At 37.0% G+C, this 25091-nt stretch overlaps 3 protein-coding genes and 1 pseudogene across 4 annotated transcripts; 2 read left to right on the top strand and 2 right to left on the bottom strand.

The window, feature by feature from the left end:
• Positions 1-483: 483 nt before the first annotated feature.
• On the top strand, positions 484-7301 carry LOC144660703 (putative N-acetylated-alpha-linked acidic dipeptidase; annotated as a pseudogene). Its single transcript, XR_013572135.1, has 5 exons — positions 484-802; positions 2960-3170; positions 3676-3869; positions 5010-5292; positions 5619-7301. The product of XR_013572135.1 is annotated as a putative N-acetylated-alpha-linked acidic dipeptidase (transcript).
• A 603-nt stretch (positions 7302-7904) lies between these two features.
• On the bottom strand, positions 7905-9069 carry LOC144661346 (uncharacterized). The gene is made up of 2 exons (XM_078522070.1): positions 8855-9069; positions 7905-8525 (listed from the first exon to the last, which is right to left on the bottom strand). The coding sequence occupies exons 1-2, from the start codon at positions 9052-9054 to the stop codon at positions 8324-8326; spliced, it is 402 nt and encodes a 133-aa protein (XP_078378196.1). The 5' UTR covers positions 9055-9069; the 3' UTR covers positions 7905-8323.
• A 4330-nt stretch (positions 9070-13399) lies between these two features.
• LOC144661169 (uncharacterized) lies at positions 13400-15153 on the bottom strand. Its single transcript, XM_078521873.1, has 3 exons — positions 15002-15153; positions 14356-14632; positions 13400-13550 (listed from the first exon to the last, which is right to left on the bottom strand). The coding sequence occupies exons 1-2, from the start codon at positions 15118-15120 to the stop codon at positions 14386-14388; spliced, it is 366 nt and encodes a 121-aa protein (XP_078377999.1). The 5' UTR covers positions 15121-15153; the 3' UTR covers positions 13400-13550; positions 14356-14385.
• Positions 15154-20741: 5588 nt separating this feature from the next.
• Positions 20742-22926, top strand: LOC144660975 (uncharacterized). Its single transcript, XM_078521698.1, has 3 exons — positions 20742-21361; positions 21860-22177; positions 22713-22926. The coding sequence occupies exons 1-2, from the start codon at positions 21231-21233 to the stop codon at positions 22146-22148; spliced, it is 420 nt and encodes a 139-aa protein (XP_078377824.1). The 5' UTR covers positions 20742-21230; the 3' UTR covers positions 22149-22177; positions 22713-22926.
• The last annotated feature ends 2165 nt before the right edge of the window (positions 22927-25091 follow it).

Here is a 25091-nt window from a genome sequence, read left to right as displayed (position 1 = left end):
AATAACATAAAACTAAACTGATTCCTTTTCACTAGGGATTTTCACCACAGTATGGCCGTTTCCACACCGTTTCGCTTCTTCGTATTGTCACCGTTTCATTTCACTATCCCGGTTGACGAAGAGAAAACACACAAGAGATTAAGTCAACAATGCCTTTAATTGTCTAAACTACTGCCAAGTTACAGGTGAATTTGGCTGTGACTTTTAAATTAATTTGATTGCTAAATTAAAAAAAAAAAAAAAAGATCTTAGTTATTAACCGGGCAAAATTATTCGGTTATCGTCCCAATGTATTATTGCTACACGTCCTGGACCTCCTTGGTGATCGAAAACCTACGAAAAATATATTTACCTTGCAGCACTTCACTGACTTAAAATTAATTAAAATCTTAATACCACGCACTTTTGCCATTTGACAGGGCTGTCACTAAAAATATCCCGTCAGCGTGCTTAAACAAACGAAAAGGCTTAGAACTGCGGCTGTGAACAGATTCGAGACTACGGAAACTTTGCTCCGCGATTAATTGTGGCTTTACAGCATCATGATGGAGTTAGAGATACCCACAGTTTCAAGGCCAAGAAGACGCCGTGAAATCATCTTCATCGTTTTACTCGTCGTGTTTTTTACTGCTGGCGGATTTTTGATTGGGTATTTTGCCATGAAAGCTGGAAAGGATGACGTGGAATGCCAAAACGACAACGGTGGAACTACACCGAGGCCAACTGCGGCTCCAAACAAAGAAAAGTATCACAACATGTTTCAAGAGGAAATAAAGGCGACAAATATTGAAAAAAACCTCAAGTAAGTGTCCACTTTGCTTTATTTCTGCACGATTTTACAACCGTATCAAAAAAGCCTGATAGTGTCTGCGGAGGCAGGTAATGTTTGTCGAATTCATTAACATCCACTGCAGATATCCATAGCAGTTAGTCTCCATTTCGATCGAGGGACAATTTATTATTTGGCGGTACCTGTGAGACATGATGAAGGAAAACATTTTTGGGTCCATGAATTGCTCTTCCGAATGTATATATGCTTGTTTGCTCTTCTAATCGTCTTGAGGGAATCAAAAATTGATTGGTCAAATACATTGCAAGTCAGTTAAAGGGATTTACAACAAAACGCTATGGTGCAGAGAATGCGAAAGATAGTTTACGTTTATATTTGAACTCACAACGGCCTACATTAAACTCGGAAAATGTGAAATGTTAAGAATTAAAGTTCCGTTCTTGAAAGACATCGAGATTTTGTTTGCATTTTTTTACTTGTTCAGAAAGCGAAATAGTTTTTAAGCTATGGTAACGACGCTCTAGAAAGGTAAACATTTACGTCATGATTGGAATGGGTTGAAACTTCGACGACAAATAAACTCGTCGCTTGTTTTTAAAAAGACCTCCGTGCAAGCTGAAATTATTAATATGTCAGCTGGCTTCATGCGAAAGAAGCAAACAAGTGTATGAAAAACTAATCAGTTATAAAAATCTGGAGTTTCCTTCTGTGAACTACCGTAATGTTGCAAACTAACTTGCTTGGTTTTAATGAACTTCTGTAACAACAACCTCTTTATTGTCGTTGCAGTTTTTGCAAAGTTAAAAAAGTAAATAAAAGTAAGTGTTTTGACGCAGAGATCTTGCCATAATCAAGCCAAATCAAAACAAGGGTGACAAACTTTCCTTGTTATTGCATCATCTCAAGAAGTGTGGAAACATAAAATGACGTCAATTAAAGCAATTGGACATATTTGACTTACTTGGTCTGTAATCATACGAATTATTAAGAAAAAGGAGTCGGTAGAAAGCGGACAGCAATAAAATTAATAAAACACAATTGTAACAACCCAGGAACGGCATTTGAAGGAAACCTAACTGTGGTTGGTAGAACAATACCAAAAAAAAAAAAAAATTGGATGGAACAAAATGGTTAAGATCGAGAAAGAGAAAACGATTGGAAAGTAAACAACATTAGCTTTTTTCAAGATATGCAGTTCTTGACATAAGTTTGAGCAAGAATGAAGGGCAGTTTTGTTTGTTTTTGGGATTGAGCAAAATAAAGGAAACCGCTCTAATGCAGCCTCCTTAGGAGACGTCCTTTGAGCTCATAGCGTGATGTTCCCACGAAAGAGCTCGAGGCTGGCTTTAATGCAGCTTCTATTAAACCCCAAAAAAAACAATACCTTACTTGAACAATAAAGAGAGTGCAAGTGGTGCCGCACCTATTGTACAATTACTTCGAAATAGCTGGAGAATTATCCAACCCTGAGATAGAGCTTGCCTGAATTTCAAAGCTTCATAGCGGAGGGGGGGGGGGGGGGGGCGGGTCGGGGTCGGGGGGGGGGGGGGGGGGGGTAGAAACGCGGTCTGGGACCAAGTAGCGATGCTCTCACAACTTGCAACGTGCTCAATTCATGATGTAGTCAGCGGTTTTTGGACGATGATGCACAACGGGCAATCTTTTCCCGCGAAATGAAGCTATGGTTATCACGACTACCATGCCGTGGAATCACTTATTATAATGGGGTTCAGTTCTCTTAACTACAAATCTAAAAGCAGTGTGTTTATCGTCGTTTAGTTATAAGAACGCATAATTTTGTGATGTCGTACTACTATTTAGTGCTGAAATGCAAATGATTGTACCACGATTTTCAACTGGCCCACATGGGGATTGTAAACGAGGTAAAACAAAGAACGACCAAGTCAACAAACAATCTCGAAACAATAGAGCAAGAACAATAGCTCCGACCGGCGCGGGAAAAAAATGAACTCTCCCACTGGTCCCATGTTGTTATTGTTTTGGCAAGTTTACAAAGAAAGGAGCTGCTCATGCGCCTTAGAGACATCCGCTGACTACCGCCCCGATGATTTCTTTGCAAGTTGCGTGAAAATCACTCAGATAATATATAGGAACTTGCTTTCCCCCCTGCTTTATAGCAATTACCATTATCTTTTATATACAATGCAGGTTCATTACGTCTGAGCCTCACATGGCGGGGTCTAAGCGCCAGCGTGATCTTGCTGTAGATTTGGCTGAAAAATGGCGGATGTATGGTTTTGATGAAGTGGAAATGCCCGAGTATAAAGTTCCTCTCTCTCTTCCTCAAGAAGACAATCCAAACAAAGTGGAAGTTATCAACAATGGAACCGTTGAGCAAACGATTCTAGGAAAGTTAGAGGTAAATATTTGTGAATAAATAAATAAATGGAATTGATATTATGAAGTAATGACTATGATAGATTATTTGGTCACAATTTAAGAACAGTTTCAATAATTGGAATTTGAATTTCAATCTTGTTTGTTGAATGAAGTTCTAAACAAACAAAAAACGACATTAATGCTTGCAAAATCTCTTAGTATAGTTTTAATTGAAAATAAATAACATGCGGAAAGATCTCAAATATAATTTTTGTTGCAATTTTTTTTACTAAATTGCCCCGTTTGGGCCAGCATTTCTTCAAATATGCAACAAGAACGAGTAGCACCTCATGATTAGGTTCAAACATCTTGCTGGATTTTATGGAGCCAAAACTTATTGTGGAATTTCACTCATTAGGCATCCCATTGATTAACGGTCACGGAAATTTAATATTTTAAGGAGCGTTATTACGTTCATGGTCTATTCTCTTAGAATTATATTATATCGTCTCGTGTTTATTTTTTTTTCTTTTTTTTTCAACCAGGTAAAAGCTGATCCTACAGCAACCAAGAAATTTAACTATTTTCCATACTTTGCGTATTCACCAAACGGGACTGTTGAAGGTGAACTTATTTACATCAATCAAGGATCCAAGGATGACATAGAGCTCCTTCTAAACCGCACTGGCGCATCTCTCTGAAAAATAAGATCGTCATTGCAAGAGGATTATTTTCTTCGGTAGGTAAAAAGTTACTTTTCTCCATTAGTAATTAATAATTTTTATTTATAAAGAAGCTACTTTGCTTGTTAAAAGAGTTTGCTCGAGTTACCATTTAGAAATATACAGTTGACTCCCGATAACTCGCCTCGAAATGGTTCGAGTTTCGGGAGGGTCGGGGCTGACGACGACGCGTAGCTGCGAACGTTGCAGGTTTCACGGAACAACACTTTGGCTCTGCTGCAGTCGACTTTTCGGTGGTCAGTTTCGTCCTGGATTCCTTTAAGTTTTGTTGGATAAAAAAGGTATGACCTCACAAAATAACGGGCGTCGGCGGGCCTCGTGTTTTGAGGGGCGTTTCGGGGACGGCTCTTTGTGTACGTATATTTCGGTTCACTTGGTCGTACACTTACGTAGATTGACGGCGGTCGGTCGGGGTAAAAGGAGTTGGGGACGAAATGGTGAGTTGCGGGGATTCGAGTTATCGGGGTTCGAGTTACCGAGGGTAAACAGTAAATGTAACGGAAATCAGGGGAACGATGGTTCGGTGCGCGAGGTTCGAGTTAGCGAGGGTTCGAGATCGGGAGTCTCTGTACTATCACAGGAAAAAGCTGCACCCCATCCTTTTGAATCGGGTCCATATAAGTTTAATCATTAAGTGGATATATAATCGTTAAGCTGTTTTGTTATTGGGAAGATAATAAACTGAACAGCTGAGATTTTTAGGGATTCTTTGACGTATAAGCTGGCCTTATGAAATTTCTAATAAAACAAAACAAAATTGAACCTAAAATGCGCGTAATGGCTAAACGTGAACAAATTCCACTGAGCTAGCTGATTTCTGGCAAGACCAGCCGAGATCTAGATCTGAGGAGTTTAGCTAGCGTTGTTAGCTTTAGGCCGCCAAGCCTGCCCGCGAGCAGGTCATAAAAAGAGAAGCCACAAGAAAAGGGACTTTATTAAAAGTTTAATTTCAGACGCTTCCAATCGACTTCATTTTATTGGTGCACTGTCACATTTTTCCCTAAATAACGGTTAAGTATCGAGGGAAGCGGCATGATAACTTATTCCAAAACTAGAGATTATTAGCAGAAATATGGTAATAACATCTGTGTGGAAACTGACAGATCTACAGTATATATGTACAATTTCTACTGCAGATAAATCGTGCGGCCTCCCTTGGTGCTATTGGAGCTCTTATCTTTCCAGACCCTCATCCTTCCAGACATAGTCCAAATGATACCTATCCTAACAGCGCCTGGACGTCTGGTGATGCTATATTTGAGAGGCCGATGGCAACGAACTTTGGTGATCCTCTTACCCCTCAAATGCCGTCTATTGAGGGGATGTACCGACGACCAATCAATACGACCAAATTGGCAGCTATACCTTCACAGCCGATTTCTTACAACGATGCCCTGGTTTTGCTACGGCAGCTTGGAGGTATGCGAAAAAAATGTGTCATTAAAAGTGTACTATCTTTAAGCAACTTGTTTAATCGACTTATTTTAAACTCTTTTAGTATTTCTTTTAGCATTGTCATTACCTACTGATTAATGAAATTTGGGGCACACAAACTAAAATCTGATTTCAGGTGCTGGCACTTTATATAAATCACAAGTGCCTTTCCTATCCTGACTACAGTATTAGACTTGCAGTAATCAACAACCGACAAAAGCAACAACAATAGTAGCACCGTTAAACAATTTTGTTCACATGTGTTGTACGAAAATACTACATTAATATCTTGTTACTCTTATTTGTTGCAGGCGAAAAAGTACCAAAAGAATGGCAAGGAGGTCTAAATGTGTCCTTCGGTTTCGGACCAGGCTTCAACAACTCAAATGCTACTGTGCGATTGCATGTAAACAACATCGTCACCATCAAAGCGATATACAATGTCATTGGCACCATCCATGGTCGCGAGGAGCCTGACAGATATGTGTTGATAGGCAGCCATCGAGACGCGTGGCTTTTTGGGGCTGCTGATCCCTCAAGCGGCACGGCAGCCCTGATGGAGATATCACGGGCAGTCGGCAAAATGCTTGGAGAAGGATGGCGACCGAGAAGAACCCTGAAGTTCTGCAGCTGGGGGGCGGAGGAATTTGGACTGATCGGCTCCATAGAATGGGTAGAAGAGAATGAAAAGATTCTGCACGATAGAGCAGTCGTTTATTTGAACACTGACGTGGCGGTTGGCGGCAACTACGTTTTAGTTAGTCAAAACTGTCCACTTCTCTCAACAGCTATCTTCTCCTGGGCCAAGAAGGTAAAAGATCCAAACGCACACGGCAATAAAACAAGCTTGTATGACATCATGGTTGAGCGAAACCCTTCGCAAAGCAACCCCGGTGAGCCTTACGTTGTGCCATACAGCTATTTTAGTGATTACTATCCATTTTACATGTACTCCGGGATACCTTCAGCTGATTTCAGCTACTTCTTCGGACCTGGTAATCCAGTAGAGCTGTATCCTGTCTACCACACCCAGGAAGATAACTTCTATTGGATGAAAACTTTTATCGACCCCAAGTTTGAGTTCCATGAAGCTGTAACCAAGTTTGAAGGAGGACTTTTGATTGACTTGTCGGATACTCCTATTTTGCCATTTGATGTGATCCGTTACGCAAGGGCACTGCTCAAAGGTTATCAAATGATGACTTTTAATTTAAAACTGCAGAACGTAAACATTTCGACCGAGTATATTCGTAGAGCTATTGACAACTTCACAGTTTCCAGCCACGCTTTTGAACAAGCAAAGTCCAAGTTGAACCCAGACCAAGCTAACCCGTTACGTTTGCGTGAGTTTAATGATCAAATGGTACAAGTCGAAAAAGCGTTCATCAGCTCTGCAATGATGACAGACAATTACCTTCTGAGGCACATGTTTAATAGCTTAGGTTTTCCATTTCCGGGGGTTTTGAGGGCAATAAGGGCGGGAAAGAAACCTGAGATGGAAAAGCAAATATCTTTAGTGGTCGAAACAATTTCTTCTGCTGCAAAAATCATACAGCCATTAGCATCTGTTTAGTAAATAAATGCGTAGATGGTATAGGATCGTTGAAAGGGAAGGCAGATAAAATCTTTGGCAGTGTTTGCGTTTCTCATTAAGGAGAAGAGATTTTTAACGTTCCACGCTACTTAGACAAGTAATCGATTCAGTAAATGCTCGAGTTCTTGCTGCAAAATTTGGAGTGATTGAATAAAAAAGATGTATCAAAGTTATGCTAATTGCGATTTTTTTATATGACAAGATTTTATTATAGCTTAAGTTAAAGTTGCTCTGGTGTATACATTATTAGTGCTCATATATATTGCATATCATTTGTTAATTCTTAACGCATAATTAACGAAACGAACTGGTTCAAATCGCTCAGATAAGTTAAGGTGACAAAACTTGTATTTTTATCTAAAAAGGAATTAATTAAATGATAACCATATATTATTACATATTTATTATATGCCTTGTTTTTTTAAATAACTTCAGGTAAGCTCCTAAGTGAAAGCTCGCATGGGACGAAGTGCGCGAAGCTGGTGTTGAGGTACAATGAATTTCACAGGATAACAGATAGAATGCTATTTATTTGTAGACATGTAACGAAAGGAATCACCACGCTTGTCTCGATTCTTATAAGGACACAGAGAATCCCGTTGGCCGGGATCCCCAGACCGGAAGTTGGTAGATACACACGTCGCAAGCTACATAAATTTAAGTAACTATTTAGAACATTTGGGGATATTACCCCTCAAGAAATAAACTTGATATTGCAAGTTTCCAACCAAAACAGAACACTTTACCACCACCCAACCCCCCTCAACACGGCAATTTGACAGACAATACAATACTAATCTTTGCACGCAAAGATGGATCGTTCTTATGTGGTAAGGGACGATTTGATAGTTACTCGCTGTAATATAACAATGATTCCCCTCCTCAAATTATGTTACCTGCCCCAACCCCCTCCGCCCTAGCTCCTTCTGTGCGTATTCCATAGGTTTGGGGGTCAATATTACGTTTTGGTTGGACCACCCCCCTTCCCTCCTCGCACCCCTTACCCCCCAGCCTCCGCAAACTGAGATACAATTTTCCCTTCAGCAAGTATTTCCCCTAAATAAAAATTATCAATGGGACCTTGCCGATATCACATACTATGAAACAAAACATTACGAAAAAAAAAAGGTCTAGCTATGCTTGAGGTATTTTTTTTCTTTGAGCACAGTTCATCACTCAAGCTTATTGATATAATAAGCGTTTAGATGCAGACGAGCACACACCGCCTCTGAGACCATCGTGCATTCAAATTATACATTCAAATGAACGGACAGGTGGTTATTTCATGATAAATGTTTCGGCGAGCAAAACAAGACATAGTCTTTTACAAAGCTAAAGCGTGATATCTACCAGTTCCTAAAAGTTAAGTTCCTAAAACCTAAGATAATATATGTAGTAAATGCAGTTAAGTTCAGTTTGTTACTAGTATGGGCGGGGCAATGGTCGCCAACCACCTCTACCACGACCACGGGACGATCGCCGAATACAAATGCAATAGCGATAAGGCTTACGACGGTATCTTGGATCTTCGAGAGAAACCATATGCTCATCATCAGCGTTGTTGTTGATATCGCCATACTCGTAGTTTCCATCTTCCTTGGTATTTTCTTCGCTTTTAGCGTGGCTATGCGATGGAACAAAGTAATTTATATCGTGTTAGTTGGTTTTGAGTTTTCATCGAAGACGTCAGTTTTTTCGAATCCTGTTTTTATCAGGTTTGCTACCCTAATTCGTTTCTTCGCGGCTTATTTTACCTTTTCGGGAAATATTTTCCATATTGATATATCGCCCAGGAAAAAATAGCAGCAAGGATTCGAGAAACCTTTTTCTCTGTTTACAATAATTTCGAAAACGTAGGACATTAACTAGGTTGTATTTATTGGTTTGTATCTCTCTTAGACAAAAGCCTATAGCTACTATACAAAATCATTTCACTCAATTAATTGCACCAACCTATCTACTTCATTTGGTGTGTCTTCAATCTTTTTGTCGATTTTGTATTCTTGTAAATTTGCTAAATCAGATGCATCATCCTGAAGGGGAACCGAGTGACATTCTTTCCATAATGAAAATAAGAGGAAGACCACAGCAGCGACATTGATCAAAATTTTCATATCTTGATGTGTCCGGACACACGCTATGCTCGGTCTCATCAAACTGTTAACTCTTCCGCGAGTGAATTTGGAATAAGAGTTGGACAGTTTCACAGAAGTACTTGTATCGATTCATTAAGGCATCAATATATGTAGCCACTTTTCAGATAAAGATCCTTAAGGGTTTTCTAGTCACTGGCTCTCCCTTGTATTGATCATTTATCATTAATTTAATATAACACTCGTCTGAAAAAGAAACTTTCGAAGACGTCACTCGTGAATAAGGAAATCTGTTTCCTTATGTCCAAAGTTAGAAAGAAACAAAAGCTGTTCTTCCGTTTTATTACCTCGGCGTGTGTGTGCCACTGATATTTTGAGTATTACTCGGACGGTATTCCAATATATAGTCAATTATCCTATCATTGATATATCTTTGACATCTGTAGACTTATCTTGTGTACAAAAGGAGCTTATTATCGACAAATTATTGTCCATTCATCAAGAATATCAAGTTTGTGACAGGAGAGTAGGTTGGTATCCTTGATTAACTTATATTTTGTATAGTTTCCCCTGATTCTTTTCTGTTATACGTGTATAATTAGAGCATATATCAAAAACTAAATCACCGTATCTAAAATCTCGAAAATCATACTGAAAAATCGTTACGTGTACTTTTTTCTGGCCCTTTTTGTCAATATTCTTTCCTTGGTTACTAATCTGGAGTGTTACGTATATTACTTCAAAGATCGTGAGTGTCCTTTGTGTTCTTAGAAGGCAGCTTTACATAACACTAGTGCGATTACACTTATTACTTAATTGATAGTGATAACTGGTGTGTAATCTTTTCCGGTACATTTTTAATCGCTTTAGATATGATAAGATATATATTGTTTTCAAATGCGAGGCAAAGAATACTTGTCGAGTTAGATAATTAGCATTGCTGAAATGAGGCGGAGAAATATACATGAACACAAACAATACTTCTAATAGCGTTTTTTGTTAGAATCCTATAAAAAATCAAATGCAAACGGGAAAAAACATAGACCTTCAAAGGGCCGATTTAATTTAATTGTTAATTTCAAGACTATCGCTAAATTAATCGACTAAAGGCGTTGATCAAGAAAACGGCCACATTATCTAACACATCGATTAATTCAACAGAGCTCAACATACTGGACACTAAGTAACTTTTTGCAATCCCTCTATACTCGCAAAGAGATGATAAATAGCGGCAACCCTTAGAACACTTGAAACACTTTAAAAATTCCACGACGGTGTGCAAATTTCAAAACCTCCTGGCATTAACTCAAACCAACCTAGACCTAGTAGTAAAATCCAATTTTCCCACAAAAATCAAATTACTCTCATGGAGCGTTCGTTAAAGACATAAAACGGCTGCTAATGACAGACGGCAGTGATTGTTACTTTCCACGACTTAGAAATTATTTTTACATTGTTTGCTATCGAAGTGTCCTTTAAATAAATGAATGAATTATAATATCCCGCAATATGTGAAAGTATTTAATTTAAGAGGTTACAGGAGGAAACATCCTCACGGGCTATAAACATTTGAATTCAGCCAGCTATCAGTCTCAAGCAGTAGCGAACAAAGCTAAACGCAATCATTAAAAATGATTTAATTACAGATATTGAATTAATATTAATTATCATTGAGCAGGAAGTTTATTGTAAAAAAAAAAAAAGTTTAGTGGAACTGCTCCATTTCACTGTAGGAAACGTGACTGGTTGTTGATTTTCCATGTCTTAAAAATTATTTCACGTTGTATGCTCCCGAAACATCTTTCAAATAAAGGAAATGAGTTTTTATATTCCACAGTGTCTGTTAGATATTTAATGGCAAGTGGTTTAGGGAGGTAGAATCTTGACGGGCTATCGTAGAGGAGCTGTCTTTACGTTTAGGAAATATTTAAATTCAGTCAGTTATTATCAGTCTCAAGCATTAACGAACAAAAATTGATATAATTATCATATGATGTGAATACAAATATTGGACTAGTGTTAATTATCACTGAGCAGAAAGCTAATTTTGATAAAACACCACCAGTAAAAACGAAAGTGCGCCATTTTACTTTTGCACAAAACGTTTGGAAAAGAAAGAACAACCTCCACTTTAAGCGTGCAACGTAATGAAATCCGTGCCTAACCTCGTCTACACTAGTTGAAAACAACGATATTAGACCAATATCATTAATTCCTTACACCTTTTACCTTTTTGTTTCTGTTAATAAATCGGTCAGAGAGAAAACAATATCACTGTTTAACTAATGTAACAATTTTTATCCCTCCACCTTCCTCTTTTTCTCGTACACTGTAACAAGACTTCCTTTTCATTTTAAACTTATAGCGTATCCAATGAACTGTGGATGGTTAGATATCTGGCTAAAATAGAACCCTAAGCTGTATAGAAATTTCTTACAAGCATTCTTTTCGCAACAGGTACATAAGAAACCTGACTTTTAAAAAGATATATTGTTCATCCTATCAGTGCAAAAAGGTCAACCGACAATGCAAAAGCCGCCAAGTAGCTCCTAGTGTCATGTTGCAAACACTTTTTTTATCATAAGAAATATTGGAAAAAAAATTATTTTCTACAGAGAACCTTTGAGATGTTACGCGACCTTTATTAAACTAAAGCTAGGGTGTTTTTCGGCTTTTTGTTGTGTTAGTTCAGGTTAATTTTTAAGACAATTACCCACATAAGTTATTAAAAAACATTGAAGCTTCTTTGACCCTGCGTGTGTATCGGTGAGGGCACGATCACTTAACATTTAATCCATAAAGCACCCCGCCCAAACTGCGAAGGTTTGGTACAAAAGAAACTTAACGTTTGAAATTATATTATTCACTTGATAACTTAATTGTTGAAACAAATCCTTTTTTATTTTTCTCCGTCGACCTTAACTGAGATGATCAAGTGCAAATGCCATTAAGTCGTCAAAACGAAGAAAGAGGATCTTCTACCAAGACACGACCACCAATTCAACTTGTACTGTCAATGAATTGTGTAAGAAGGGTAATAGGTCCAGATGTTGCCAATATCATTACAGACTCGAGAAGCTGGAGCAGCAGCAATTGCTCAAGGCCATTCTTTAGGTGAAAATTCAGTGAGAGTTCCCTTAGATTTTGGTTCAAACAGGTGATCGAAACTTAATTAAAGAGGTAGCTTAGTGACAGAAATAAAGAATACTTCATGAAAAGTAGGCGCCTACGGTATTTACCCTCCAAGCAAGTTATTTTCGTAAACCGACTGCGTAAAGCAGTTGAAAATCTTCGTCGTTCAACGGCACGTCCAGCAGCTTTGTATTTTCTTTCACGGACTTTTTTTCGGTTCTTTTTGTTTTGATTGCTCAATGCAACCTCATCTTGTTCTTCTTCTGAGCTATTGTGCCCTTTCGCTCGTCGTGTTCTTCGCTTGTCAAAAATATTCATCCAAAAATTTCAGGTCCGCTTTGCTTTTATCTTCTGTGTTCTTTTAACACATTTTCTGCTGAAGAATCATGGGCTTTTCACTTTGGTTTTTCTTAGGGATACCAATTTCTTAGCGATTTCTTAGCTACGCTAAAAAAGCGATTTCAGAGCTACGCTAAGAAATCGAAACGCCGGCGAACGCCGCCAATCAGCCTTGAATGAAAACTTCAACTTGATACGTCTCACACGTCAAAGAACATGATACGCAGCTTTTGATTGGACGTGTCATTTTCCTCTCACGTGAAAAAAACGATACGCGCTATTTGGTTGGTTAACATCGGTTTGCCAACGAAAATGTACTCAGCGGCTTTTCAGTGAGTAAATCTCAGTACGTATATAATAATATTTTCTCTCATGTGTCTTTCAATCTTGTTTGTGTTTCCGGATGTGTTTTGTGTCATGTCAAACCAGTTACAGCGTCCTTTTAATATTACGATCTTGCTGAATCTTGTCACAACACTTGAGAAGAAACTTTAGTGCAGGGACCGTGAAGCATTTTTTTTCCAACGGAGGGGGTTGGGGAGGAGGTTTATCTGACTAGTGACTTCTCTTAGGAAGTCTTTATTTTTTTCGGAAATATTGAGCCCCACCTGCCCATTCACCTCGCCAGCCTAGTTGTGAGCCAGCTACTCTGTCGTAGTTCAGCCGGTGGGTTGACACCATTGCCGGGGGTGTTGCCGTAGCAATGCCTGCAACTTCGAGGAGCCATACGTCATAGCTGGATGCTGCGTGTAGATCAGTGGAGTTTAGCTACCCTGAGGGTGCGATAAGTTACCGTCCCCATGCAAAGGTACTACCTCCCACAAACTCCCAAACACCCCCAGTAAAATTGCTCTTTCACAAAAGGAAAACTCGCGCAAGGAGCTGGTAAAAATATCTACATTTTAGAATAATAAGAACACCTCATAACAAGTGGTTATGAGTTTTAATTTTTATTTAAACCAAAAATCACTACAGTCGTCTGTGTTTATCTACTACAGCTTGCAAACATTACTTTATCAAATTTTGGTCAATTGTTTAAGATTAACAGGTTTCGGCATTTCCAGTTTTCTTCTTGTTGGGCACATCTATAGAAGTAAAAGGTACATATTTAACAATAAAGCTATATCCTTTCTAGCTGGTAATTTACCGTCTTTAACTTCCTCCTGTCATACACAATCAAAAATACCTCTGTTTCAGTTGTCAGGTGTTAAATTTTTTTATCATTTCACGCTAAGTTAAATAGTTCCTTTTTAACACGTTATGAGCTCAGGATGCTGATATAGGTCAATGTTGTGTGGAACTTAAATATATTAAAATTTACAAAAATCATCCTTGGAACAACTTTTTCCAGAAAGACATCAAACGAAATTCAAAAACAATGGAATTGATTTTTGCCGAAACTACCGTTTATTACAAACTTTCCTCGGGGCAAACAAATGCACGATAAACTTTTTTTGCTCTCTCTGGTTTATTAGTAAAACAACAACTACTCTTTATAAAAATAATAAAAAGGGAAAGAAATAGGAAATACACTTTGCATGTCGCTTTAAAATCGCTGGTTAACAATGCCACGGATCGTCGGCACGAGCTTCTACACTACATTAAAATCGTGAGAGATAAAACACGGTGATCAGTCTAATGTGTTTCGACTATTTGCTTTACGCCCAGTTAACGACAGTGGCTTATCCTATCCAGGCTTAACGAGAATTAGGGATTCTATACCATTAGTAATAAATTATGTTTTTTTTCTGAGTTTTCTTTCTTTGTACTCTTGTTCTTTCTGCCCCATTTTTGACGTTGGTAAATTTAAATTTCAATGGAATGTGCCTTAATTGAAGCTAAGAAATAGAAGCCAAAAATACAGTGGGCCATACTTTTCTACGTGCTTACCTAGACTTCCTATCAACCAGTTTTGCAACTTTAGCCACGTCGGGATCTACGGCGACGGAACCGGCGGAAGACTCTACGAACCCGGCGGACGATGCGACGGCCACGAACGAAACGCCGTATAAACGGATCTGATGACTTCTTTAGCGGATTAGACAAAGCGTTGTCGTCATCTTCGTCTTCTTGATCATCATCATCATCATCATCGTCATCATCATCATACTCGTAATCTTCGTCTTCGTTTTCATCAACGTCATCTTCAGGATCCCAGTCCAAGTTCCTGCAAACAATGATAACGACGAAAATAAGTTTTATGCCTTTTACCCAAGCTATTTGCGAATGCGGGCATTGTTTGACTTATTCCGAAAGTAAGATTAACAAAAACATTTTTGCTCGTACGATTGAATCCTTGAAGAATAATCTAAGAGCGCTTTCCATTAGTCCGAACTGGCCCGTCCTGTGGTTTTGAATGTGAAACGGGCTTTTTCCACGAGCGAGATTCTCCCACAAATCCATCACAACAGTGTATAATTTTTATGCATTGACCAATTTGACTAACAACAGAATTCTGTTCTCGAATATGCCGGTCTGGCCGGCCAGTTTTACCTAATGGGAAGCTTACTAAGAGATCACTAAGTTTAGTTTTTACCTCTCGGCGTCTTCTGAATTTAAGTCATTACTTAGGTTATCTCCATCCTCATTGAAAGGAAGGGCCAAGCCTATGGCCAGCACAAAGCCAACCAATGCTAACAGGAACAGTTTGTTCATCGCGAAGTCTTCTTCGTTTCTGAATGGTGGACAACTCCAAACGATGTGTTTTATACCTTTGGATGCGAGATAATCGGGTGCACAATATGCAAAATGAATAGCGATATTGCAAGGCTACGCAATGTTATTGACCAAATAACCTAAGTTTATCTACACAAGTACTCTATGTTTTTATTTAATACACTCGTTTTCCTTGTCTTTCCAAATATAACCACTGATACTGGAATTAACACTTTTAAAATATGTGCTCAATATGTTTCTTTATGATGATGAATTCAATTTGTTTCCTAACAAAAATCGTATCAGTAGTCTATCTTCGGTTCTTCATTTTATTAAGTAATAAGGAGTAGTTAAATAATAACATGAATATACTTTACATCAGTGCGCACTTAGTTTGTTTCTTTTTGTAACAATCAGTCTTATCAGCTTATCGGTTCACTTTGTGTCCAAAAAAATATTGTTTGAGTTTTTTCCGTGGGTTGGTCAAATATTAAAAGGAAGGCTTTCTTCCTGGGGTGAATATTTCTTCTAAGAATAAATTTTATTTACGTATAGCTTTCGATGCATTATATACAAACAAAAAACAAAAGTTGACCAAACTAAGAGAAATTATGTTATGGACGTAAGATGGATTTACAAAACAAATATTTGATGGATACCTTTGTTCGGCTAAAGATAAGCCCATGTATCCGTTTAAAGTGATCGATAAAACGCTTTCGTGAATTTTTTTTAAATCAATTTTCCACTTCTAGTTAGCACAATATAAAAATATTGACATCGAAAAAAAAGACGAAAGCAAATAGATGGATCTGCTTTCTGATTGGTTCCTGAAACGGCGCGTTCTCCTAACATCCGGTGAGGTCACAGCGCGACGAGTGCACGATATAATTGATCACCAGCTTGGGAGAGGTTTTGGAATTTTGAGTGCGATATATCGTTCACTTATTGCCGCAGGAGAATGGAGATATGCGAATTTTAAAATTAAAAAAAAAGAAAGTGTTTCTTCGATTTTTACTGAAATCTTGTATGCAGTGTGCAAATCATAATGTGTATACACTGTCGTTATTACATAGCAAATATTCGTTTACAGCTTAATTAATGAGTTTGAATTCTTCGCTTTCGTTTTCCTTCCCACTGGCTCTAGATTAGCTTTATATTCCAAATGCAGTGGTTGATTTGATATAGTCTTTTTAACTTTAAACCATATCATTTTTGGACGCCATGGTAAAACGAGTACAGTTATCATTTCAGTTGTAGACTGAAAACCGCAAAACTGATGAAAGGTGAAATAGTTAGATTTCAAAGCATTTTTAACCGAACTTTGTTAACGAAACAGAGTCAAAGTTGTTCAATATTACTTTTTTAAGGTCTATTAGCCCTATGTAGGAACATAGGCTATGGAGAACTTGAACCCTTCTGACTTCCTCTATCTCTTGCTAATCTTTCCCGTTCTTTCCTGAAACTCATTTTATAATTACAGCTTGTGCTTTAAATATTGTTTGTTAACCATTAGGCCACCGCGTATCCAAATGACTTTAGCAATTTATTTATTTATTTATTTTTTCACTTTGAGTCTTAATCTTCTCGTCGTCTCTTTATCACAGCAGCCGTCCTTTGATTGCTTATTTTGCCTCACCAGGATTTTTACTTCTGTTCAGCAGAGTTTAAAGTCCAGTGACCTCAATGCAATGCACATAAGCGCACGATATAAAAACCTGACAATTTACATCCAATGTTCCTTACCAACAAATGAGGAATCAACAAATGTGCTTTTAATTCGAAAATCGCTTCCTACGTATTGAGTTTGACAGTTTACAAAAATACATTTTACTCATTAAACTTTGAAAGCTAGTACTGTGACATTGTACCTGTCAGATAACTTGATAATTATTTGTATCGATAAAGTGTTTTGTTGAACACTTTAAGCTTTCCCCTGTTGAATTAACTAATAACTATTTGAGTTTGAAGTTTGAAGTTTAACCAAACAGACGTACTGAGCCAGGTTTACGCAAAGTTACATGAGGTAATGCTCCTCAATTTTTATTTTATTAATTAAGGGACTTGTATTGTTTTGTTTTTTTGGATGTTGTCTGTCTCGCGAATGAACGCGGTCTGTGCAGTCTCCTTGAATTTGCTTTGCCCCCTATGTAAATTCTAGGATACGCAGTTTTCTATAAAGATAAAGTTTCTCCAAAACCTTTTTTCGTTGCCGATTACTTCTCCTCTTGAATATAAGAGAATAATTTTAAGGGTGGTTTTCTAACCAAAAAAGAGTGTTGTTTCCAAATTGAGTTTATATTGAGTCTACTGAGTTTATTGAGTGTCGTTAAAATGAACAACACATAAATACATACTTACAACATAGCAACATTGTGAATTAAATTTATAAATAATGTAAATAAGTGAACGACAGTGTAGGTAGAACAATTTGAATGTCGTAATGGAAACTGCTTATTTTATCAAAGGTGTAAGACCAATTGCACGAACGAATTTGTTTTGTAAAGATATAAAGGAGCTTAAATGTAAGCTGAGCTGCAAGTAACATGAATAAATTTCTTGTTATTTGATAAATAACTATCAAAACATAATGTCGAGCAAGTTAGAAGTTTATCACCATTAGTCTTTCAAAATAAAACAATCCGTTTATTTTAATAAAACAAAAGATTTTTCATAAGAAAATGTTTATGTCACCAATAAATCCTCTGGATCGCAAGGCAGCCGTCCATATCCAATCAAAATTTATTTTTCAGCACTACATTTACTTTTAAAATAAGTGTTTTCAAAAACTGCATTCATACCGACAACGTGATTAAACCACACGCGAGTGACGTAGGGGAAACTGTTTATTATCAAATGTGTTGGGTCGAGCGTCACCCACATGTATTGATTTTAGTAATAATATTTTCAATATAAGTAATAAACTCATGTTAGATTTTTTATTTTATAGTTATTTAAACTGGGCCAACATTAATGAAATCAGCAATATAAGTGAAAGCCTTTATTTAAATAGGGTGACTCCATCAGCTTTTACAATAAAAAACTGTTACAATAGAGGCCCTAGTAAAAAGTAAAAATAAAAAGTCGCTAAAAGTCTTACAGTGTACCAAAAAGATTAAAATATATAAGAGTTCTAAGATATAAGCTAAAACTATGTTACATTACAAAATCGAAAGATTTAAAAATTTCAAATTACAACCGGAATAATAAAATCTTTGGAACTTTATCAGATGGGCGATTCTAGGTACTCGTATTTAAAGCTAATACAAAGAAAATGGTAATGGGACTCGATAGATCACCTCAAGTGATCGCCCTTACGTTCGTTAAATTGGGGATAGCGTGGGAGTTTGTTTGGAGTTTCGTTTTGGATTTCTTAGTCGTCAGTGATTCTTTTTCACTGCTTTTGTCACTAATTCCTCTGATATAAAATTAAAAGTAAAAAAAGCAAAATAATATAATTGTTGAAACTATATGATCATTTTACAACATGCAAAATCTGATTGAAAAGTAAATCGATATAAAATTTCCTATATTGCGTAAGATATGGCAGGGTCTTTTCGTTGCCTGAGCTCTTCGCGCCTTTGCCGTTTGCCTGTGTTAATTCCTTCCTTATTAAGTAACCAGATAAATGGTTCGCAACTTACAAGTAAGTTATTTGATTCATAACTATACTCGTCATAATTGTTCCTTAGGCGATATATCTAAAAAGGCCCATGGAGAGAGCTGTTGCACCTAAACATTAATTCAAGGATCATCATTTCGAGAAAATTCGAGAATTTATTTTCGATAGTCATAAATTAAGATATTTTGTTGTATTGATTTGATTTCATCGCCTTATCCGGTAATGAGAGATAAGACATCTCTAAGTAAGTTAGGAGGTCAGTGTGCACCTTTATAATAAAGGGAAGGGTTTTAGATAGGAGCAGGCTCTTCGCCAATACAAGTTGAGACTGGTCGGGAAAATATAGGACGTTCGAAGTTAAGGTAAAGGAGCTAAAAACGAAACGTCTCAAAACAGGAGGCTTCATATATTTTGGTAGTTTGTTATGACTTGGGACATGGCCCCTGGTTTAAAAACAATCAAAGGACTCGCAGAAAAGGTGACTTTTTTTGAAACACCACCTTCAAGGAGAAAGGTCCGTGTTGGATGGAAAATTGCAAGTTAAGGATCACACTACACTTGGAGAATTAAGGATTACAAGTCATTCGTCTTGTTTAATTGCTACCAATTTAGCAGAGTTTCAACATACAACTTTTAATCAATCACCATGCTGTAGGGTTGAATTCCTACGTATCCAAATGTATGTTGGAATAATAACATGGGTACATTATTCACCAATCAGAAGTTGACTGCTCTTTAATTCTTGTTCCCACAACAGTGTTTTGGGACAAAAAATCTCGGTCTGAATTTGTTAAAAAGAATTGTAACATGTTTTCAAGGTTGCTTCACCGACCATGTAAAAAAGATATGTTATTTAAAAATTCAAAACACCCATTTGGGAAACAACATGCGCCCTTGATATTAAGTATACTATTATTATTACATCTGATTGGTTGTTTTTCAACTTTTCTAATCTTTCAGCATCGTTTGGGGGTTTATAAGCCCATCTTTTAAATAAAAAAGTAATGGATTGCAATTTCAATTCGCGTTAAATTGCTTAAAATTGTTGGTACTTATAAGATCTTTTAAACAGAGAAATTTGCCATTTGATATTATGCGTCGTTGTTCTTCTCATGAAACTGCGGCAGTAGTGTTTTGCCCATCTACCACTTGCCGCAATGACATGTAAATTGTGTAAAACTTCATAATTATTATTTACAACGATAGCCTTTGCCAAATTAAAATTGAGTTCCTTTTGCCAAAGGAATTGTAGGATATAGTGGGAGTTTTAATCAAAGTAAAAGTTTTGGGTGAAAAACAGCGTACACCTTTGTGTCCTTTGTCACTTCTCACAAATTGCCTAGCGTTTCATAACGACAAAGGTAAAAATATAAGCAAGAGAGATTTACATAGAAACAAACCATGGTTAACTTATGATGATATGTGGTGCAGATATAATAAACCAAACTCTCCTACTTGCAAAACGTGTAAATGATGAGTTCTGAATCACTTTTTGCTCTTCCTCTAAGGAGGAGACAGCGAAAGCCGCGATTTGACGTAATACTTTCGTTAAGGTGGTCTGAAGTAGTACTTCCATTACTTTTTTATTTAAGTACCAACAATTTTAAGCAATTTAACGCGAATTGAAATTACAATCCATTACTTTTTTATTTAAAAGATGGGCTTATAAACCGAATTTATTGACGCGAACTTGGCGATCAAAACATTTTCGGCTACTTTCTACAATGGTCTACTTATGGGTACTAAGATATAGGATAGGTATTACAGGAATTTCTGATGTTGCCATGTTACAGGAAAAAATATTTACAATGCTGTATAAAAATAAGTACTCTATCAAGATTACAATGTCGTTGGGATCTCTGATGTAGGAGTCCAATTTTCGAAATGGTGTTTGCACTATAAGTTTAACTTGAATTTGTTTTTTTTCTAAATCCGATTAAAGATGACTGTTACAAACCTCAATCCTTGTTCTGAACGAAAGGTGTTACAATATTTAATTTAGTATTCAAAAAAATTAAATATCTCGTTTAAAAAAAGAGCAAAAGCCCTTTAGATTCCAAGTAGCTCTCCCAAACCACTTGAAAATTATTGTTAAACGATATCAATGGATAAAGTGCATGATTTGACCAGTTCATATTGGTTGAGCGACGGCAGTGACGAAAGGGAAACTTTTCAAAGGTTCAGGGCTGACCGAAGTTGAAACCACGTCTAATATAACAACAGAGATGGTGGTATTCGATATCAATATATAGTTATATTTACATTAAATGATGTTATTTGTACAATCAAAAAGTAAATTTGAACTAGAAAATTATTTATAACTAAACTTAGTTCTTCAATCGAGTTATTTTGACACTGATCAATTGTCAATATCTTTACTTTAATTTTTGGCTTCATTGGCAGCAGGGCATATCCGAATGCTCAATTTTCCAAAGGTATATAAATGCGACATTCAGTTTAATTCGTTAGTTAGAAGCAAGAAGTCTCCACGATGAAAGGACTGACTCTCGTAGTTCTTGTTGGCTTTGTGCTTGCCATAGGCGTGGCATTGCCATTCACTGAAGACGAGGCAAAAGCCTACGAAGCTGAACTGAAACAAATTGAAAACGACATATCTCAGAGGTAAGGGAAATGTGAAATTCTAGCTGTGTAAAGAGAAAGGAAAGAGAACGAGGGCACATATTTCTGAAAAAGCCACTGTTCCGTTTACTTCTGTTTAAAATAGGGTTAGTTTACTCAAAACGAGATTTGACATGGGAATAGCCCAGAAACAAATCACAATGACTGATGAGTTTTAACTGCAGTGATCACAAACCATTTGTTTTATTTTTATTCACATATCAATTGACAAGCACTAGCCTTTTATTTCACACTGTTTTAGTACTTTGACTGTTGTCGAGAAGGAATGTTCGACACATAAGCATTGTTTTTCTACTATGTCTGTTAACCCTTTGTATTTAAACACTAATTTGCTCATGGCTAGTTTACCACGATTTATAGTGTCTTTTTGCAAATTATGTCAAACCGTACATTCAAATTTCTTGATGTAGCTGAGCACCATACCGGTTTAAGAACATTTTCTAAACAAACCCTTCATTCATTTCTTTATTTCTTAATCAGCAATCCTAAGTTGGCTGATGGCGATGAGGATTTCGATGAAGAAGAACTAGATGGTCCTGAAGAAGACGAAAATGATGACGATGAAGATGCAGACGATGAGGAGGACGAGAAAGAAAGCTCTTTGTCCAATCCATTAAGGAAGTCATCCGATCCAGCCATTCCTATATTGCCCTTTATTCGCGTTCGTCGTGTATTTCGCGGGGCTCGCCGAATTGTTCGCCGCTTCCGTCGCGGTAGATCACGTCGTGGAAGATTTTTCAGACGTTTTCGCCGAAAAAGCCGCGGTTAAAAATTGGTATTGACTTGTTTTGAATCAAGGTAAGCACGGCTAAAACAAGGATTCTTTTCAGTTTCCTTCCTTTCTAATACGCTTATTTTGGATCAAATTAATTAATTTTTGAACCAACCTTTACTATACAAATTATTTTCTTTTCTCAGCGATTAATCTCGATCACTAAAGCTACCTCAAAGAAAACGAGAAAAAAAAAAAATCAAACTAATTAACAAGTACAAGGTATTTGACGTTGTTGGTTGGCACGTTGAATATTTATTTTTCCCCGTCAATAAGTGTTCAGTGTTTTATTTTAAGTCACTCTCAGAAATAAAGAAACGCTTAAGGACAGAATAAAAGTCCCCGAGTTTTATTTATTTATTTTTATTTATTTATTTTTTTTTAATCGTGATATGACTACGGAAAATATTCTGGCGGGGTCATTAAACATCAATTACTGTGTATTGCTGTCACGAAAAAGAATAAAAAAAAAAATACATAATAAAACATGTAAGTACATATGACTAACAATGTTACTTTACAAAGGATAAAGGAATTTGTTTTTCTTCTTCATCTCAACAGAATTGAAAGAATATCTCACGACGGAATGAAAAATACCAGAAATGACTTCACGGAACTATTTTGTTAAAAAGTAAATACTTGGATTAAAACTTGTATGGGATATAAAATAAGAATAAATAAGATATAAGAATAAGCTTGTATTCGCATCTATTTTATCAACCTGTTGTGTCAGCCTCGTTTATGCGTAACAAAATAAGGCGTTAAATAAATGTTATTTTTCATTGTATGCTCTGACCTAACCTTCTTTAAAATAGATAGCACCGATATATTTTTCAGCTACATGCATAGAGAGATTTTCATTGTAATTCGCGTTTGCCTTGGTTGGCTTAACTATGCTTTGTGATTGGTTTGAAAATCTAGGGTCAATTTCTCATCCAATCAGAAGTGAGTCTAATCCTCACACCCGTTTTCCCGCCCTTCCTGTCGGCTATGTAAGGAAGATTTGATTTGTCCACAGGATAATCTGTGTCTTTTGTGATAGGCAAAAGTGGTTACCTTGGTTGGTGTTGTTGTTTGATGGGAGATCAAACCATAACGAAAATATTAGAAGAATTTTCGTTGTTATGCTGCACCTCTCTAGCACAGGCGGAGATACTAAGATATGGGGCGAAAACAATTTTTTGCCCAACCACAAACGGACGCAAATAACCCATTTTACTAAGTAAAAGCCCACATTTCTCCATTGAAATGTGCTTGGGGAGCGGGGATGGCGCAGTGGTGAGAGCACTCGCCTCCCACCAATGTGGCCCGGGTTCGATTCCCGGACCCGGCGTCATATGTGGGTTGAGTTTGTTGTTGGTTCTCGTCCTCGCTCCGAGGGTTTTTCTCCGGGTTCTCCGGTTTTCCTCCCTCCGCAAAAATCAACACTACTAAATTTCAATTCGATCTTTATCAGTCCTACGTCTTACACATGAGCCTCTGGCTCGGACACCGAGGGTAACCTCGTCCCGCGTATGGACTTTAAAATTGTATTTACATTTTTTTTTTTACATTTACATTTTTTTTTACAAGCTCAACTCCAAAACGAATCTTAGTAAAGAACCTTTTTTCTTGCTTGGGGGGGGGGGGGGGGGGGAGTACGAGTCGTGTTTAATAACAGAAGCAACCCTCTCGCAGGGAAGGAAGTCAGGCCACTAATAATGCTAATGACTCAGAATTATACAAAGATCACAGAGAAAAGGTGGTTTTGTGTACTACTAATTTAAGTCGTATTTAAATTACAAAATACAGAAAGAGACGTAAAGCTTAAATGCTGATTCTGTTTTACTTTATGGAGTGTTATTACAATCCTCTAAAGTAAAAAAAATTATTCAAATCGCGCGTTGCACTGATATATTCATGAAAAACGCGCCGTTATATTCGACTCATCGTTACCATAGAAACCTAAATAATGCGAAACATCTATACTTGTCAACTTTATCAACAGAGGACTGTTTTCGCAGGTTTTATTCTCCTTCGCATAGCGTCTTCTTTTGTTATCCTTTTTTGTGGTAACCAGCACCAGTTTCACTTTAAAAACTAAAGACCCTAAAGACATATGGAAACTACGAATAGTGGTCCAATTTTGTTAAAAATCACCATGCAACTGTACTGAAGATATAAACATGCAAGTGATTTTATTGTGATGCCATCTTGAACTTTAGATCTCAACTAGAAAAAGTCAGGCTGATTTTTTCAAGTTTTGTCCTTGTGGAATGGAAAAATACCTAAAAATTATTATGGCTCCCTTTTTCCTTCAACATTTTTCCTTCAACAACAATTTACTTTATATTTTCATCTCGATGTACTCGGTGCATTTCATGTACGAGAAGACCTATTCGCCAATTTTGGTACTTTTTACCGAAAAGCATTAAGATCCCCGTGACAGTTTATATCTCACGAAAAGTCGAATCAGTGATTTTACCATTTTTTAATATACAGTCAACTTTCGTTATAGCAAACACGCTCGGGTCGTCGTTTAGTGTCCGTAATAGCGACCTCGAGAGTCTGTAATAGTGGGGTATTAGGGAAAAAAAGGTCGCTAAATAATATAGACCACAACGGGCTTTCTATCAGCAAAAGGTGAAATTATTAAGTAGTAGTCGAGAAAGAAGGATGAGGGCTTGATCTCTCCTTAAGAGTCTGGAAGAAATCACCTCAAGTGATTGCCCTTACGTTTGTTGTATTGGTACAGTGGATGCCATGGGAGTGTGTTTGGGATCAGATCTCTTAGTCGTCGATCATTGTTTAGATTTCACTGCTTTTATTATTGAGTCATATGATAAAGTAAATCACTCCTAAAAGTTCAAAACGTTTTAAGCACTACTTTATAGTTAATGAGCACAACATACTTATATAAATATTGAGCCCCCCATACAATCATTTTATCCATAAGTACTA

The sequence above is a fragment of the Oculina patagonica genome, chromosome 7, assembly GCF_052425735.1.
Source record: "Oculina patagonica isolate OP01 chromosome 7, crgOcupat, whole genome shotgun sequence".
NCBI lineage: Eukaryota > Metazoa > Cnidaria > Anthozoa > Scleractinia > Oculinidae > Oculina > Oculina patagonica.
Note: the sequence above shows the minus strand (reverse complement) of the source record. Positions and strands in the feature narration are given on the sequence as shown.